Consider the following 14,592-nt stretch of genomic DNA (forward strand, 5'->3'; position numbering starts at 1 on the left):
TATATTATTTCTATCAAGGAAAAAAAGAGCCCGGCTTAGTAAAAGTCTTGGCGCAGACCTACAACCATCCCGAAAGCTCCTCAACCGATCAACCTCTCGCCCTTCTCCACTCTCATCCTCAGCCATGGCTTCACGTCTCGCAAGGAGCGCGGTCGGTCAGTAGTTATCTAAAATTGCTTTGTCTATGCCATTGACCCTTCTGCTGACCTCTCACAGGTGCCTCCCGCCTCCGCCCAACTCTTCCTATCCGGACACTCCCATCTATCTCTGCTCAAGTCACATCAATCCGTTCCGCCTCCAATGTTCCCACACAAGACCCAAAGAAGAAGGCCCAGTCCGTCTTGGATTCGCTACCAGGCAACAGCCTGATCTCGAAAGCCGCCGTCCTCTCTGCCGGTGCCGGGTTGTCGGTTGCCGCGATCAGCAACGAGCTCTATGTTGTCAACGAGGAGTCCATTGTCATGCTCAGTCTCTTGACCATCTTCTGGGCTGTTGGTCACTACGGAGGCCCGATGTACAAGTCGTGGGCGGAGAGCCAAACCAATAAGATCAAGGGCATTTTGAACGCCGCTCGAGAAGACCACACAGCGGCCGTTAAGCAGCGCATGGATAACGTCAAGGATCTTGGTGGCGTTATTGACATCACTAAGACACTCTTTGAAGTATCAAAGGTGCGAATTATTTAGCGCTTTGGCCGCAGGTATCCCATTGGATCGACATATACTAAAATTTTACTAGGAAACCGCCCAGCTTGAGGCCAAAGCATATGAGTTGGAGCAAAAAACTGCTATCGCTCACGAGGCCCGAGCCGTTCTGGATTCATGGGTGCGGTACGAGGGGCAAGTGAAGCAAAGGCAACAGCGCGAGCTGGCAGAGGCTCTCATTGCCAAGATTGAGAAGGAACTCGAGAATCCGAAGGTTCTCAAGCAGATTCTCGATCAGAGCGTTGCTGATGTTGAAAGTAAGTCTGATATTTCATATCAGCGGTTGGACTGGCTAATTATATCTAGGAATTGTGTCGGCCAAGGCATAGTAGCCGCAAAACGTCCCTTTTCCACATCAATCAGCTGTGAAATAAACCTTGTGCAATATAGCCACTCTTGTTCAATAGATATCCGACTTCAGGCTACCGGTTTTCGTAGGGAAACTCTTTTTGCAAGATTCCGCCTTCGCTTCTCAATTATCAAACTCATCATTAAGGTTTAGCTTACCACTTCTGTAAAATGTACCCCATGTGCAGAATTATCCAAAAGCCTGAAATAACCACCAAAACAAACCTTCATTCTAATACCTTAGATCATCCTTGTTAACCCAGGGAACCAATTCGGACTCTTCAATTCGGCGGAGAACTACCGTTCCGGTAGAGCCATAAACGGCTAAAGTCTTTGACCTTATGCGGGTTTTGCACACGACCAGATGCGAAGGCCGAATTGATTGAGGTAGTTGACACACATGAGATAGGGCTATTGATATCCTCGAGAATCGCCACATTCTCTTCTGCTTCTACACCACTGCTGTAAAAACTAGACCAGATACCCTCTCTTGCATGAGAATGCTTATCGCCTTGGGGGATATTGAGTTCCATCTCCATGAAGTCGTTCGTTTCGAGGACCCGCTGATTTGGCCCCAGTGGGAACATGTTATTTAGGTAGTGCTGATTTAACAGATGCCCCGTTCCAGGACGTGTAAAAACTCGGCCCATGTATCGGTTCTTCATACTCGTAAAGTTAAGAACGCCCCAACGAGCAACGAAATCACCACTGTTGGCATAATGTTCAATGTAGTGGATGGCATTGTCCCTTAGTCTAGATCCACCACGTGCTTGGGCCGCTCTCATGGATGCAAGATTCCTATGCGGGTTGTTGAAATGATTAGCGGCATTTCCGAAGGTGTATATTTCGAGCTGCTGGAGAAGGTCCTGTGGGACTAGTCACAATATTCGCGTCAACATACACGACCAAATGGATGACAGACGAGATACCAACCTTCATCAAGAAGCCAATCCAAAATTAAAGCGCCCTCAATTCCTCCTTGGCTATGCAGAATGAGGACAACCTTTCTGTATTTGTCATCGAGCAAAGCTTCTTTGATCAAGACGTACGAATTCCGTGTATCGTCCGTGGCATAACAGAAATTCCTTTCTATCATACATTGGAAGAGGTCGAATATAATGCCATTGGTCCGGTTATGGACTCCTTTCACTGGACGCCGGAACGTCAGAGCGAGTCTATTTATGTTGCTCTGCAGCCAATGGTGCCTACAGAAAGTACATCTTCAGTATTGATGGCTCAAGATAAAATTTTGAACCTAACATACCCAACAGAAACGCCATTCAAAAAGAGCCAGCATTCGTCCTCGTGCTTTCTATCAGAGCCGATATCAACATTTGATACAATGGAGTCCCCCGGCCCATTAAGTACCCTACCCACTGCGGCAGTGAACGACAGTACTGCGACGACGTAGATAACGAACCAGCCCATAGGGAGTATGATGCAAAAAGGTAGTGAAATTAGGAAGATCAACTGCACGATGAACAGCAATAGATGTAACCCCATGCAAATCAGGTTCTGGATTGATGGATAAAGTTCATCTAGTTCCCCTGATAACCACTGGTTTAGCGGTTGAATTATGCCAAAGACAAACCCGATCTCTTGATATATCAACCATGCGTCGCTACCACAGAGGCGTAGTGGATTCCCCGTGTAAGGAAGCGGGACGGGCTCAGAACCGGCAATCTGAGACGGGAGGAACGTGACAGCCATATCGCAAATCCTAAGATGAATGGTAATGTAGAAGGCTAGTTAAGAATAAAACATGTATTGAAGTTGCACCCTCCAGTACTTGGTTAAACACGTTTATTTATGTGCTGTGATATAAGGCAAACAGCCTAATGCTGCGAACGGCCTCCATTAAATGACCTAGCCTACATTTTCCTAGGCAGCTGCAGGGTGGCATTGTGGCTGATGCAGCTTGAGTCCTTCGGGCTATGATTGACCAAAAGCTGCTGCTTTCGATCCCTTGGAATCGGTAAGTCCGCATGAGAGAGAGGAGACTAAGGAGACATTCTTAGCAGCAGTGGAGATGCTTGCCAGCAACTCTGATCAAAGCTAAGCTGAGACGTTGCGGTGTGATGACCATGACGCAAGACGCGATGGCCGGGCTGACGGGCTGAGGGACTGTTACACAATGTCTTGGTGTTGCTTTTGAATACGACAGGGATGTCCAATGGCATCTCCAAGATTTCCAAGGCCACAACTAACCACAACCGCAGCGTTGTCGTCCAGCTGACTTATGATTCACAATCTTGATGAAGTCACATTCGATTTAGACACATGTACTGGTACTAATCCTACGATGCATCTAATTTGAACACCACCTCTTCTCATTATCATATGTTCCTCTGCGAATTATTTTGTCTTATCCCGCTTTTATGCAGAGAAAGACTTAACGCTATGCAGTAACACCTAGTGTCTATCACCAGCACCTCAGGTTTCCGAGCTACAGAAAAGCAAAATTATTCGCTCCATCCAATTCGGAATTTTAGTTGCATTTCTACTTTCTTGTTTTGAGTCGGTCCCTGCGGGTTCCTCCAACAGTCCTGAGAGACAACAATACATCAATGAGGCTGCTGAAGACATCCAGGCTTGTCAACGTATTCTTAAAATTTTGGTATATAGACAATTTATCTCATCGGGAGGATGCCTTCACAGTTTCGCCATCTTGTTCACGTCCAGCATCGTCTCAATCTTCTGTTTCCAGAGCTGAACGGCCTCCTCATCAATAGCATTTCCGTCAAATGAAACACCGAAACGTATGCCGTCGGACTCGGTTCCACTACCAACCAAGAACTCGTTGTCCCTTGCTCTGACTCCCATTCGTATAGATCTAAAGTCTGCTGCAAAATCTGCTGCGTTTCCAACATTTTCCAGTTTGTGCATTCCAGGATGGAAGAAATGGGTGACCGAGCCCACCGAGCTCACACCGCATGTAGCACCAGACAAAATCATATTCGCAGGGTATGAGCCTTGGGGGTTAATGCCTGTCCGCCGCTCAGGAGGGAGCTTTGATTCCCCCCGTTCGATTGCTACAAGATAGCTATTAGCAATCAAGCGAGCCACACTACGGGGAGCTAGCCCGACGTTGAGCTCGGTCGACCGCAATCGTTTCTGGTAAGTACAGAGTTGTCGATGCGCCTGCCGGGCGATTAATTTGAACCTTCCTTCGATATCCAGATCTGACGCCAGAAACGGTAGCACGATGCCGTCGCTGAATGCAAGCATGCAAGAGTCTGACGGGCCACTGTAGCCGAAGAACGCTCTAGGATTGAGAGGGAAAGAAGCAATGAAAGGACGACGTTCAGAGAGCGGGATATCAGGGTGACGCACTTCCTCCAGCTCCATCATGGTAAGTGCTACCAATGCAAAGCAACCAGCACCTATACTAGCATTTGCCGCCCGCGTTAACTGAACAAAGCGGCTTGATGCCTTTCGGCTTAGAGAGGCGGTACACTGGAACGAATTTAAAAGGGGCTTTCGCTCAGGGGAGTAGTTGAAAATCTGAGAGTATGTCGGCGGCATCTCAACCGACGATGGCAATCTTTGTATTCGTCTAAGCGGGTTGGCAAACGTTGGAGGAAGAGGCCGTCGAACATGCCGCAAGATTCGCATGATAGCCCAGAACCAGCGCTGTCTAGCCAAACTACCAGAGACAGGAGGATAAAGATCCTCTTGAGCCGGTGGCAAGCGTGACGATACATTCTCACGGGTGAGAAGGAAGCTCAAATTTTTCTCCAATTCCGGTAACGGCGTGTTCAGAATTTGAATGAGATGGGACATCCAATGGAACATGGAAAGGCCGTCTGTGATCTCATGTGCCACCACAATAAGGAGGCGAAGACGAGAATTGCCATTTGGCAGCAGTTCCAGTGGTAATACAAAAAGTCTTGATAGGGATTCATCCGGACTGAGGACCCTGGCGGTATTTAAGCAATGACGGTACAGGTCATTTTCGTCGACGTTTTGATAGTAGTCATTAATGAAAACAACAGACTTCGAAGCTCTCTGCAGCGCCTCCTGGCTGTCTCCTAAGAGCTCTACGGCAAAATGTCTCTGCGCGGAGTGCTGATTGCGAAGCACTCTTGCCAGCATAAGAACATGTTGAAGCCGCAAGCTAGCCCATGCAAGCAGAATCCTCCTACGAAACTCATCAGGATTCAACGCACTCCGAATCTCGAGAGTAAGAAGAGCGTTGACATCTGCTCGGCCTTCGTAGTCGGAGCCATCGGTGTTGAAAGATGACTCGACTAAGCCAAGCGGTCGTCTATAAGCCTGCTTACCATCAATCTGGATCTCTTCCCAAGTATGATAGTTGTTAGCATATCTGGCAAGCCAATTAATTGACGCCTTGTGCTGCTCCATGGCTTTGCAGCTTGCAAGTTGTAGGTTAGAGGTTGCCGGTTGGAAGCAACAGGAAGCGGTGAAGCGGTGAAGCGGTAATGCAGTCTGGCGGTATGAGTAAATTAGCGTTGCTGTAATTATTGCAGCTGTTGCTTTCTTCATACAATTGAATTGCACCAAGGCCGTGAATACTTCAGTCGTGCCAGATGGGTCTTCACAGCAGTTGGTAATCATTTTGAGAGATTTCGTGTTCCGCATTCAGCCATCTTATCCTTCGACTTTCATTAATGAAGTTACAGCAGTCGAGGAGCGAACTCGCTTTTCAAGTGCGGAGTGCTCATTCCAGCATTGGTCTATTTAATCGAATCCCCGACACTGCTCAGAAGGCGAACTTCAATGCATGGCACACATTATTTCCCACCCGAGAATCAAATCCTATCGTCTCTCGTAACATCAATCTAACATGCCATCACTCCTCACCCTCTTCCTCTTGTATTGTCTCCCTTTCTTCAGCATCCTCCTCGAACGTATTTTCAGGCACCGAGTAGATTCGAAGGACTGACTTATTCGGGTCTTTCACCAGTACATACTTGCCTTCCTCCATTTTAAGGCACATGTCAACAATTGTACGGACGATGCCCCATCCGTTGGCAAGATTCAAGGCCATCTGATTTGCGAAATCTCGTGGCTTGTTCGTAAGAACACCAAGGATAACATGGTCGTTATTGTTCTTTGGGTTACTCCGAGAAACAAAACTGCAGTGAAGATTAGCGCTGTCCGACAAATGATTAAAAATGATTAAAAATTACACACCCTAGCTTCATAGTATCCGCCTTGGCCAGAATGCTTTGAACGGCCCAGCGTGCTAATTTGCAACTGTTGTTCTTCATCTCTGTGGCTAGGACTGCACCTCGCTGGCTGGCCAATTTTGTCCGCCAGTCCAAAGCGCCTCCACTTCCTTGAGCTTTGTTATCAAATTCATTCAGTGCCTTGATAGTCATGAACTGGTCTTCTCCGTTGATGTTGTTCTTTACAACAGCATCAAGCTCTGTTCGCACGATTAAATGGAGAGGTTCCTCGTCCTTTTCGAGAGAAAGGTCAAATCGACGATACCTGTAGGCTTTAGACGCTGGAGGATCGGTCTCGACCTCTTCGTTGTAAAAAGGATGTTCGTGTGGCATATTTAGCTTAGACGTCTTAGATTCGACAACGACCTGAAGGGGGAACACATTGTTTATGTGCGTAGCTTCCATCATGAGTGCCCCTGGGCTATTGATAGAATCTTTGTTGCCCTCAGATATCTCCAAGGGGGCATCAGTGGCATTCTCGTTGACTGTGACCATGTCTAGGTTTGAGTTCTCCCGCTTGTCGATGAAAATTTTGTTGCCTCGGCGTGATATGACCAAATCCCAGGAATATACAGACTTGGTAGCACACATCAGCATGGACAAAATGTTGTCCGTAGCAAAGATGGTTGCTTCATCTTTATCTGCCAGTTCCTGTATAATAGGGTCGCTTGATGTTGTAACGTTGTATGCCGCACGCTCTAACACATTGAGCTTCCGCTCGGATGTTTTCGCACCAGGCTGCTTGTCGTATGTCCGGTCATAGTAGTAGAGGAACCCGTAACTTTCGATATCTTCTCCCTCGCCAGTTTCTAGATTCAGCTTCGCGAGACGAGCGAAATCAATCTCTTGCAGGACTGCCCAATCCGGCTTGACGTTCACAGACGCATCCCGGTTGCGCTGCGGCTTGTCGTCTCTCCAACCAAACCTCCTCCCCCCGCGCCCGCCTCGGCCTCCGCGGTTGTCGTAGCCCTGCCCTCCCCGGCCACCTCCAACGCGCTGGAACGTCCCTCTACCACCGCGTTGCGTCTGAGCACCTCGCTGACCACGCCCACGGAAGACAGTTCCGCCCCCTCTTCCAAATCCTCGTGTTCTAGTAGATGTACGGGTGTTGTCTACAACTGAAAAAGTTGCTTCCTCTTCTGCAACCTGTATAGCAAAAGGATTGTTCTGTGGGTTTGCGCCGTAGACTTGCTGATCTTCAAGGTTTTGGTTAGCTGTGTACAAATATTCAAAAACTGTGAGGGCCTCGTACCTCTGTAATTCCTGCCGCCGTACTGCTGTCGTCCTCCACGTTCTCGATCTTTGCCTTCTGTCCAATCCGCCATGCGACCTAGTTTGTCGGCCTTCGAGTATGGCGCATATGGCACGCCTTCGAGCATAGTCTCACTCGAAACTGGAGGACCCCAGCCGTCTGAGGCAGGTAAGGCGGACACAAGGCCCAAAAGAGAGGCGGGAGCCATGTTTGTTGTTATGATACGGTAAGAGGTGCGACTGGTTTATCGCCTTTGGACTGATTTTTGGAAGTGCGGCGGGAAATTCTTGGCGGTCGGAGTATCCCTGTCGAAAACGTCCCCACCGAAAAGTACGACCCATTATAGACATGACCACATAGATACACTATTTGATATTTCTTTTTATCCAATCCTCTTGTGTTCGACTGGCGCTCATCGCCAAGGCGTCTTGTCGAATGCATGATCATGGCTGTTTTCGGAACCTGTTTCCTTTCCTCTATCGTATACTTGTATAAACATGGAGATATTAGTCCATATCTCAGCTCCCACAACTCGCCAGGATGATGATCATTTTCGAGCTCAGGCCCTTGCATATCTGGAATTTGAACCCTGCCGCACGGCCTCCGTAATAGAGAGCGAGGGCATTGATGAAAGGCGGGAAGAATGCCTAGTTAATAGCACCCTGCAGGATATTTTCAGGACTTCAACCGCGAAAAATCTCGAGCCGTCGTCTTCACCCAGTTCTAAAAGGCCTTTGGACCCTGTACACCCTGTTCAGCAGGCGGATAATGATCTATACGGCAGTTTTCCCTCTGTAATACCACTCTCGAATTGCAGTCAGGAGCAAACGTCTCTCAACGGTGGCTCCCAGACGGATCCTGGCAAGGCTAGTGTTCTACAATGTTCAAAAGATCCGATGGAACAATTGGAATTCATACAAACTCTACGGAAACCCCAACAGCGCCTCTCTGCCAGTGGGGCTCTCAGACCTTCGCCGAGGAGTAAGAGAAGACCGACCAATGCTGCGGAATTTGATTCAATCCTTTTCTACGAGGAATCTCAGCTTGCAGCTGCAGCCTTACAGAGCCAACTCCCGGATTCACCATCATTTTCTTTCGAGTCAGAACTAGCTCCCTCAAATGCCAATAGTGAATCTCCAGAGCCTCTCCATTTCTCGCCAGGAAATCCACTCACTCCAAGAATAGGGAAAGGTAATGAGAATAATTTCCAGAGCTTGAATACTTCTCCCAACCTATCCAACTCCTCAAAACAACCGGCAAGCTTTGGCCTCAACAGCTCTATCTCTACCACCCTTATGGACGAGCCAGATATGACACATTCCACACCCAACCCCCCCTGTGATGCTGGTTCGAGTCAATCATTAGAAAAGCAATTTATGATGGGCGAAGATGTCATTAGTCGCCCCACATCAATTAAGAGATCGCAGCTCGAACTTGGAATGGGACACAAGCAAGATGCAGAACGTCAACCATCGTCCGGGGAGGATGTAATAGATCCAGAGATGAATGAATCATACCAGATTACCAAAGGCACCTCCAGTGGTGCCATGTCATTTTTGTCCATTCCCCTTGAGGTTCTCCCGCCCGGACCGCGAATATCTGATTTCACACCAACCTCATGGCCTTCCCAAAGTACAAAGGCGCTAGATATGTTAAAGGATGCACCGGAGAATGTCGGCCGATTTAAACCTTTATGGACTACTCGGAACGTAGCCATGGACGAACGTGGTCATTGGCAGATTGAGACTGCGAATTGGAAGCAAAGGCTGCAGTATACATTTTGGTATGACCTAGCCAACTTTGTTCGCCGTGGGTATGCCGGCTGGGGGGTCACTCTGCATCGGGAACCACCAAATCCAGAGAATGAGAATAACGGCAATGGTGATGGACTTGGACAGGTACAGCTCTATTCCTGGGGAGAGCTGATCGAGCACACTTATCTGTTACTCTGGCTCTATAGCAATGGCAAAGTTCGAGGATCTAGTTTGCAGTGGATAGATTCGGCAGATGCCGTTGTCGTGCAGATGCCTTAGAATTATTATGCTCGGGAAATCACTTAGGAATTGTTCTTGCTCAAATTAGCACGTTCCTCTTAGGGGAATGGATTTAGTATTTAGAGGACCAAATATATTAAATAAAGACTATCCATCTCATGTCTTGATAAATTCTTTGACTCGATGGTTGCGAATCGGTGTTGTGATCGCCGTACAGGCAGAAGCAAGCAAGGTTGAGACGAAGCGAGGCCCTCGCATAGTTCAGGGCGCAGGGCGCAGTTCACATGCTGCAGGTGCTTCAATAAGGTGAAACACCACCTATACACCTTTCCGTCCTTCTCTCCGTTACAGAAATGTGATCCATCTAGCACTTCAGCACCGAAAATGTCTAAAGGCGAGCGCGAAGAAGCGAATCTCCTGTCCGAATCCGACGACTACAGAGACGACGAACAGATTACTTCCCAGCAAGACGTCTATTCCGAAGATGGCGACCACTATGAAGACGGAAGGCCATCATCGGAGGTAGCCGAACGGGACTACAAGATTTTAGATGAGGAGGACGAGAGGGAGCGACTGCTGGCTCGTGGAGGAGGCTCCGGGGGCTTCCCTCCCCTATTCAACCGCGGGGACACAAGCGGAGATAAAGTAAAGATAGGAAAGCGGGAAAGGAGGAAGCTCAAAAGAGAGGCAAGACGAGATCGCAAGCATGGCCGTCCCGGGGAGGCCAGCGAGCTCATGTACGAAATGGAAGAGGGAGGTCGGCGTTCAGAGTCCGAGTCGTCAAGAAATTCTTCGGAATCAGACCAGCAGAGACTAAGAGTTGTCTTGGGGCAGAAAACTGTGAGTATTTTGGGCACAGTAACGTGGTCACTTCTAAGATGCAAGCAACAGTCACGTCGGGCCCGCATGTGGAGGCGTATCATCATACACATCGCCATCGTCATTCTCTTCATCGGTATTCTAGCTGTAGCATATCGGGCTTCCAAACGCTCCCGTAGCAACAAAGCAGCGAATCGATTCTCCAATGGTACATCTACCTTCGCTGCTACCACGATTCTTATCTCCCTCGACGGCTTCCGTGCCGATTTTCTCTATCGCGGCCTCACACCTACATTGAACAGATTCGTTCAAGAGGGTATATCGCCGAAGTACATGCTGCCTAGCTTTCCTAGTGTGACTTTTCCAAACCACTATACCATGGTTACTGGCTTATACCCAGAAGCCCACGGCATTGTGGGGAATACTTTCTGGGATCCTAATCTAAAAAAAGAGTTCTATTACACTGATCCAAGCCGGAGCATGCAACCCCACTGGTGGGGAGGAGAACCTTTATGGGTAACTGCAGAGAAGCAAAACGTGCGGACTGCTGTACACATGTGGCCTGGATCAGAAGCTCACATTGGAGGCGTCGAGCCTGCGTATGTGGATAAATACAACGGCTCCGAGGTGCTGCCGTTGAAGGTCAATAGAATTCTCCAGCTCCTAGATTTGCCTGGCCCGGAAAATCCTGCTGCTAAGGCCAATTCACCGCGACCTCAACTCATAGCTGCTTATGTCCCTGTGGTGGATGCTGACGGCCACAAGTATGGTCCCAACAGCACCGAGATCCGTCAGACTATCAGTAATGTCGACACCATGTTGGGCGAGATTCTTTACGGCCTTCAAGAACGCAATCTGACGGACATTGTCAACGTTGTTGTGGTGTCAGACCACGGTATGGCCACAACTGACGTCGACAGATTGATTCAACTAGAAGATTTAGTGAACCCCGATGAACTGGAACATATTGACGGCTGGCCGCTTTATGGCTTGAGACCGAAGAATCCTGACGACCTAGGCAGGCTTTATCAGCAACTTCTTGGAAAGGCAAAAGATAATCCCAACATTGAGGTTTATCTCAGGGACAAAGACATGCCTGAGCGATATCATTTCTCCCAGAATCCCCGCATTGCCCCCTTATGGATAGTGCCTAAGACTGGATGGGCCATTGTAACAAAAGACGAATTTGACGTCGAAGAAGGAAAACGGAACGGAGATATCTACCATCCCAGGGGCCTGCATGGGTATGACTTTGAGCATCCACTCATGAGAGCCATCTTCGTTGCAAGGGGACCTGCGTTCCCCCACAAACCAGGTAGTCGTGTTGAACCTTTCCGTAAGTACATATTTCTTAAGTTCTACATGTGATTGTGTTGACATATCTTTTAGAAAATACCGAGTTGTATAACATTGTCTGCGATTCCGTTGGCGTCACCCCAAAACCTAACAACGGAACTCTTCGGCTCCCACTCAAACCTGTAGGTTTACATTCGGATCCCGAAGCGCCTGCCGAGGAGACGCCCTCCGACCCTGTGGAGTCTGCGGCGAGCGTTGTACCATCTTCTTCAAGTCCTCTGTCGTCTACTGCGAGCGCTGTCCCGTTGACTTCTAGCGCCGTCAACAGCTTTTCTTCAATATCGCCTTCAGCCACAGTTCTAACATCGTCCACTCCCACAGCATCCTCAATTCCTGATAACAAAGAGCAAAAGAAGCCCTGGTGGGAGTGGGTAACTGATAAATTTGAAGAGGTCAAGGAATGGGTAGATGATCTTATTCATGCTCATGACGAGAAACCGGCAGATGGAGGACACCCAGGTTCAAAGGTTTAAGGGTGTCAAAGGAGGCAAAAAGGCGTTTCGGTTATTTTAACCTGGTTTAGGTACTTTGCTGATACCCTGCGGTTCGCATTCATTGTCTCCCAGTAGATGTAACTTTTTTGACTTTGGTTTGAAGGCGTTTTCACCTTAAGGTTTAAATCTCCTGAAATCTAGTAGTGGCTACGAATCTGTCGCCATACAGTTTAGCGTAATATAGGGATGAGAGCCGAAGGCCTTGACATTGATAACGCTTCGCCAATCCTCTCCATGTGCTCGAATCTTCATTCGTCCTAGACATAATCCTTGGGTCTGCAAATCTCCTTCCAGTTCAGCTCCACCAGGCCATGAGCGACTGGTATAGCCAAGACAACCCAGCTCGCAAAAGCAGTCTCGATAATCCAAGCTGCTAAGGCGCGGGCCCAGTGCTTCCTCCTTCCCCACACCATCACCTCAACTACTGTCAAGACTCCATTGCCGACAAAGAACAGACCGACCCTCTTCAACCCTTCGTTGGATAGCAGCGGTGCCAGCGCATACATATGGAAAACAGCCATCAACACGAAAGAAGCGAAGATACCGGCGCTCCTTGCCGCTGCCTTCGGCAGACCGAGCCAGAGAACGGTTCTACAGATCGGGTTGTAGGCCAGGCTCTTACATGGAGCAGCAAAGGCATTGTGCCACGTCTCCGTCCAGAACCCCGCAAAGCTGTCCGCGAGATATATAGGGCCGAAGAAAGCCGGCGAGGACTTGTAGCGCAGCGCAAGCTGCATAGAGGTCCAGATGATGTATATTGCAAGCAGAATCTCGTAGGAGAGGATCGGCGGGATTTGAGGCAGGGTTTGGAGCATCGCAAAAGCCGCGGTGTGAAGCACCAACTGGAAGGGTTCAGAAAATGTTTCGAGCTGCGCAGGGATGCGAATATAATTGGGCGTGAAAGACTCGTAGCGCAGCTCCGTGAGAATGATCATGGCGTAGATCCAGTCCGGCGGCCTTGAACCCGAAGTATATGGAGGGAAATTATCCCGGCGGGCCAGGACATCAAGTAGCTTCATCGTCCCAGTACCAACTGAAAACCAAGAATCAGCATAACCTCCGCTCCCAAAATGCTGTATGTATATATATTGATTGTACTTGCGAAGTTTAACAGGGCACGTGCAGCCCCACAGTGAATTGACGCAGCATATGGACTCAGCCAGAATAGAGCGAGTGTAGGAACGGATAGGAATACAGAAAGAGCGTAGCGGTCTTTCACAAACGTGTATATAGTGAAGTAGAGCAGGAGAGCAGGTATTGAAATAATTGCCAAAGCCAGCGGAAATTCAGAGAGCATCTGTTGTAAGAATTCATCTCCTTGAATGCTAGAAGGAGCATCCATTCTGGCTGGTGGTGTCTAGATGGTAGGTAAAGAGAGAGATTCTAGGAAATACAGAATTCGAGGCAAGATTCGGTTGAGGGTTTTCACAGACGTGAACTGTCGTCTTGGTGTCGTAGCATGTCTTTCGGCGGATGTTACGGATGGGATGCCTGAGGCCGCTTCAGGCCCCAATAAAAATATTGCCAAAAAGCAATTGGACAGCATTTCAGCGTGCTCAGCTCGCTTGAGGCATTTCGGCTGCTCACTACGAGACATGCAAACCACCTATTGAAACCATCCCGCAACAACCCTTATCCCCTTCCTCTGGCACGTCCTCGCTGTTCTAACTAATCAAATGGCTCAGATAAACACTGGACGAACGCCAATTTAAAGCTTCTAAAATACAGTGTAAAGCTTTAAAATTATCCCCTGCAAAATGTGTCCTATAGTTATCGATAAGGAAGCCAATAGAATTAATCGGGTCAAGTTAGGATACCTAGCTAAATAAACTATCTTTATTATACATTTAGCTAAATATTAAAGTAAGATATCTACTTTTAGCTAAGGATTATATTATAGGACCCCAGGTCTAGAATATAAAAGGGGATATTATATTAGCGTTATAGGCAAAACTCCTTAATACGATACCGGGCATATAACGACACATTTGGTATTACGATCTACATGCCCTAATCAAGCCTTTTTGGTGTAACTAACGATAATCTGACTTTTGATGATATTGTTAAGCTCTACCACCAATATCGGTATAACTAGTTGTATGAGAAGGGCGTATATCTGGCCCATAAGTAGGGAAATCTATAACCTTTAGGCTTTAAGATCCACTTTTTATTGAATTTTACTGCTTATTCACCCTATACGTGACTCTTGATATAACAATACCATTGGTATTACGATATATTTGGCGCCAAAACCCATATCATACTAAGGAGTTTTGCCTGTATCTATTAAGCTCGGGCCCCCGGAATTCGGTCGCCCCAGCCGAAGGCTAGGCTTGGCACCTCCTTATAAGCTCCTCGGGCTTGCAGCCCTCTTCCTCTCTTCATCGGTTCGTCTCTGCAGGCTATGCCTATAATCTTTACTATATCGTCCTC

General features: G+C 48.1%; 7 protein-coding genes across 7 annotated transcripts; 3 read left to right on the forward strand and 4 right to left on the reverse strand.

Moving 5' to 3' along the window:
* Positions 1-124: 124 nt before the first annotated feature.
* Positions 125-1,033, forward strand: K441DRAFT_678002 (ATP synthase subunit 4 mitochondrial precursor; the record flags this gene model as incomplete). The annotated part of the gene is made up of 4 exons (XM_067651125.1): positions 125-155; positions 217-671; positions 739-961; positions 1,011-1,033. 4 exons carry the CDS (start codon positions 125-127, stop codon positions 1,031-1,033), a joined length of 732 nt encoding a protein of 243 aa, XP_067503207.1.
* Positions 1,034-1,298: 265 nt separating this feature from the next.
* Positions 1,299-2,907, reverse strand: K441DRAFT_134404 (uncharacterized protein). The gene is made up of 3 exons (XM_067640090.1): positions 2,317-2,907; positions 1,986-2,257; positions 1,299-1,926 (listed from the first exon to the last, which is right to left on the reverse strand). The coding sequence occupies exons 1-3, from the start codon at positions 2,760-2,762 to the stop codon at positions 1,334-1,336; spliced, it is 1,311 nt and encodes a 436-aa protein (XP_067503208.1). The 5' UTR covers positions 2,763-2,907; the 3' UTR covers positions 1,299-1,333.
* A 564-nt stretch (positions 2,908-3,471) lies between these two features.
* K441DRAFT_612474 (uncharacterized protein) lies at positions 3,472-5,417 on the reverse strand (the record flags this gene model as incomplete). Its single annotated transcript, XM_067645615.1, has 1 exon — positions 3,472-5,417. One exon carries the CDS (start codon positions 5,415-5,417, stop codon positions 3,705-3,707), a length of 1,713 nt encoding a protein of 570 aa, XP_067503209.1. The 3' UTR covers positions 3,472-3,704.
* Positions 5,418-5,633: 216 nt separating this feature from the next.
* On the reverse strand, positions 5,634-7,710 carry K441DRAFT_637766 (eukaryotic translation initiation factor 3 subunit D). Its single transcript, XM_067646517.1, has 3 exons — positions 7,497-7,710; positions 6,210-7,440; positions 5,634-6,151 (listed from the first exon to the last, which is right to left on the reverse strand). Exons 1-3 carry the CDS (start codon positions 7,702-7,704, stop codon positions 5,866-5,868), a joined length of 1,725 nt encoding a protein of 574 aa, XP_067503210.1. The 5' UTR covers positions 7,705-7,710; the 3' UTR covers positions 5,634-5,865.
* Positions 7,711-7,890: 180 nt separating this feature from the next.
* On the forward strand, positions 7,891-9,646 carry K441DRAFT_661063 (uncharacterized protein). The gene has a single exon (XM_067648821.1). The coding sequence runs from the start codon at positions 7,994-7,996 to the stop codon at positions 9,527-9,529; it is 1,536 nt and encodes a 511-aa protein (XP_067503211.1). The 5' UTR covers positions 7,891-7,993; the 3' UTR covers positions 9,530-9,646.
* Positions 9,647-9,874: 228 nt separating this feature from the next.
* K441DRAFT_564039 (Phosphodiest-domain-containing protein) lies at positions 9,875-12,138 on the forward strand (the record flags this gene model as incomplete). Its single annotated transcript, XM_067643632.1, has 3 exons — positions 9,875-10,330; positions 10,382-11,645; positions 11,699-12,138. The coding sequence occupies 3 exons, from the start codon at positions 9,875-9,877 to the stop codon at positions 12,136-12,138; spliced, it is 2,160 nt and encodes a 719-aa protein (XP_067503212.1).
* Positions 12,139-12,416: 278 nt separating this feature from the next.
* K441DRAFT_563947 (uncharacterized protein) lies at positions 12,417-13,456 on the reverse strand (the record flags this gene model as incomplete). Its single annotated transcript, XM_067643627.1, has 2 exons — positions 12,417-13,192; positions 13,258-13,456. The coding sequence occupies 2 exons, from the start codon at positions 13,454-13,456 to the stop codon at positions 12,417-12,419; spliced, it is 975 nt and encodes a 324-aa protein (XP_067503213.1).
* Between the last annotated feature and the right edge of the window lie 1,136 nt (positions 13,457-14,592).

Source organism: Cenococcum geophilum, assembly GCF_001692895.1.
Source record: "Cenococcum geophilum 1.58 unplaced genomic scaffold K441scaffold_25, whole genome shotgun sequence".
NCBI lineage: Eukaryota > Fungi > Ascomycota > Dothideomycetes > Gloniales > Gloniaceae > Cenococcum > Cenococcum geophilum.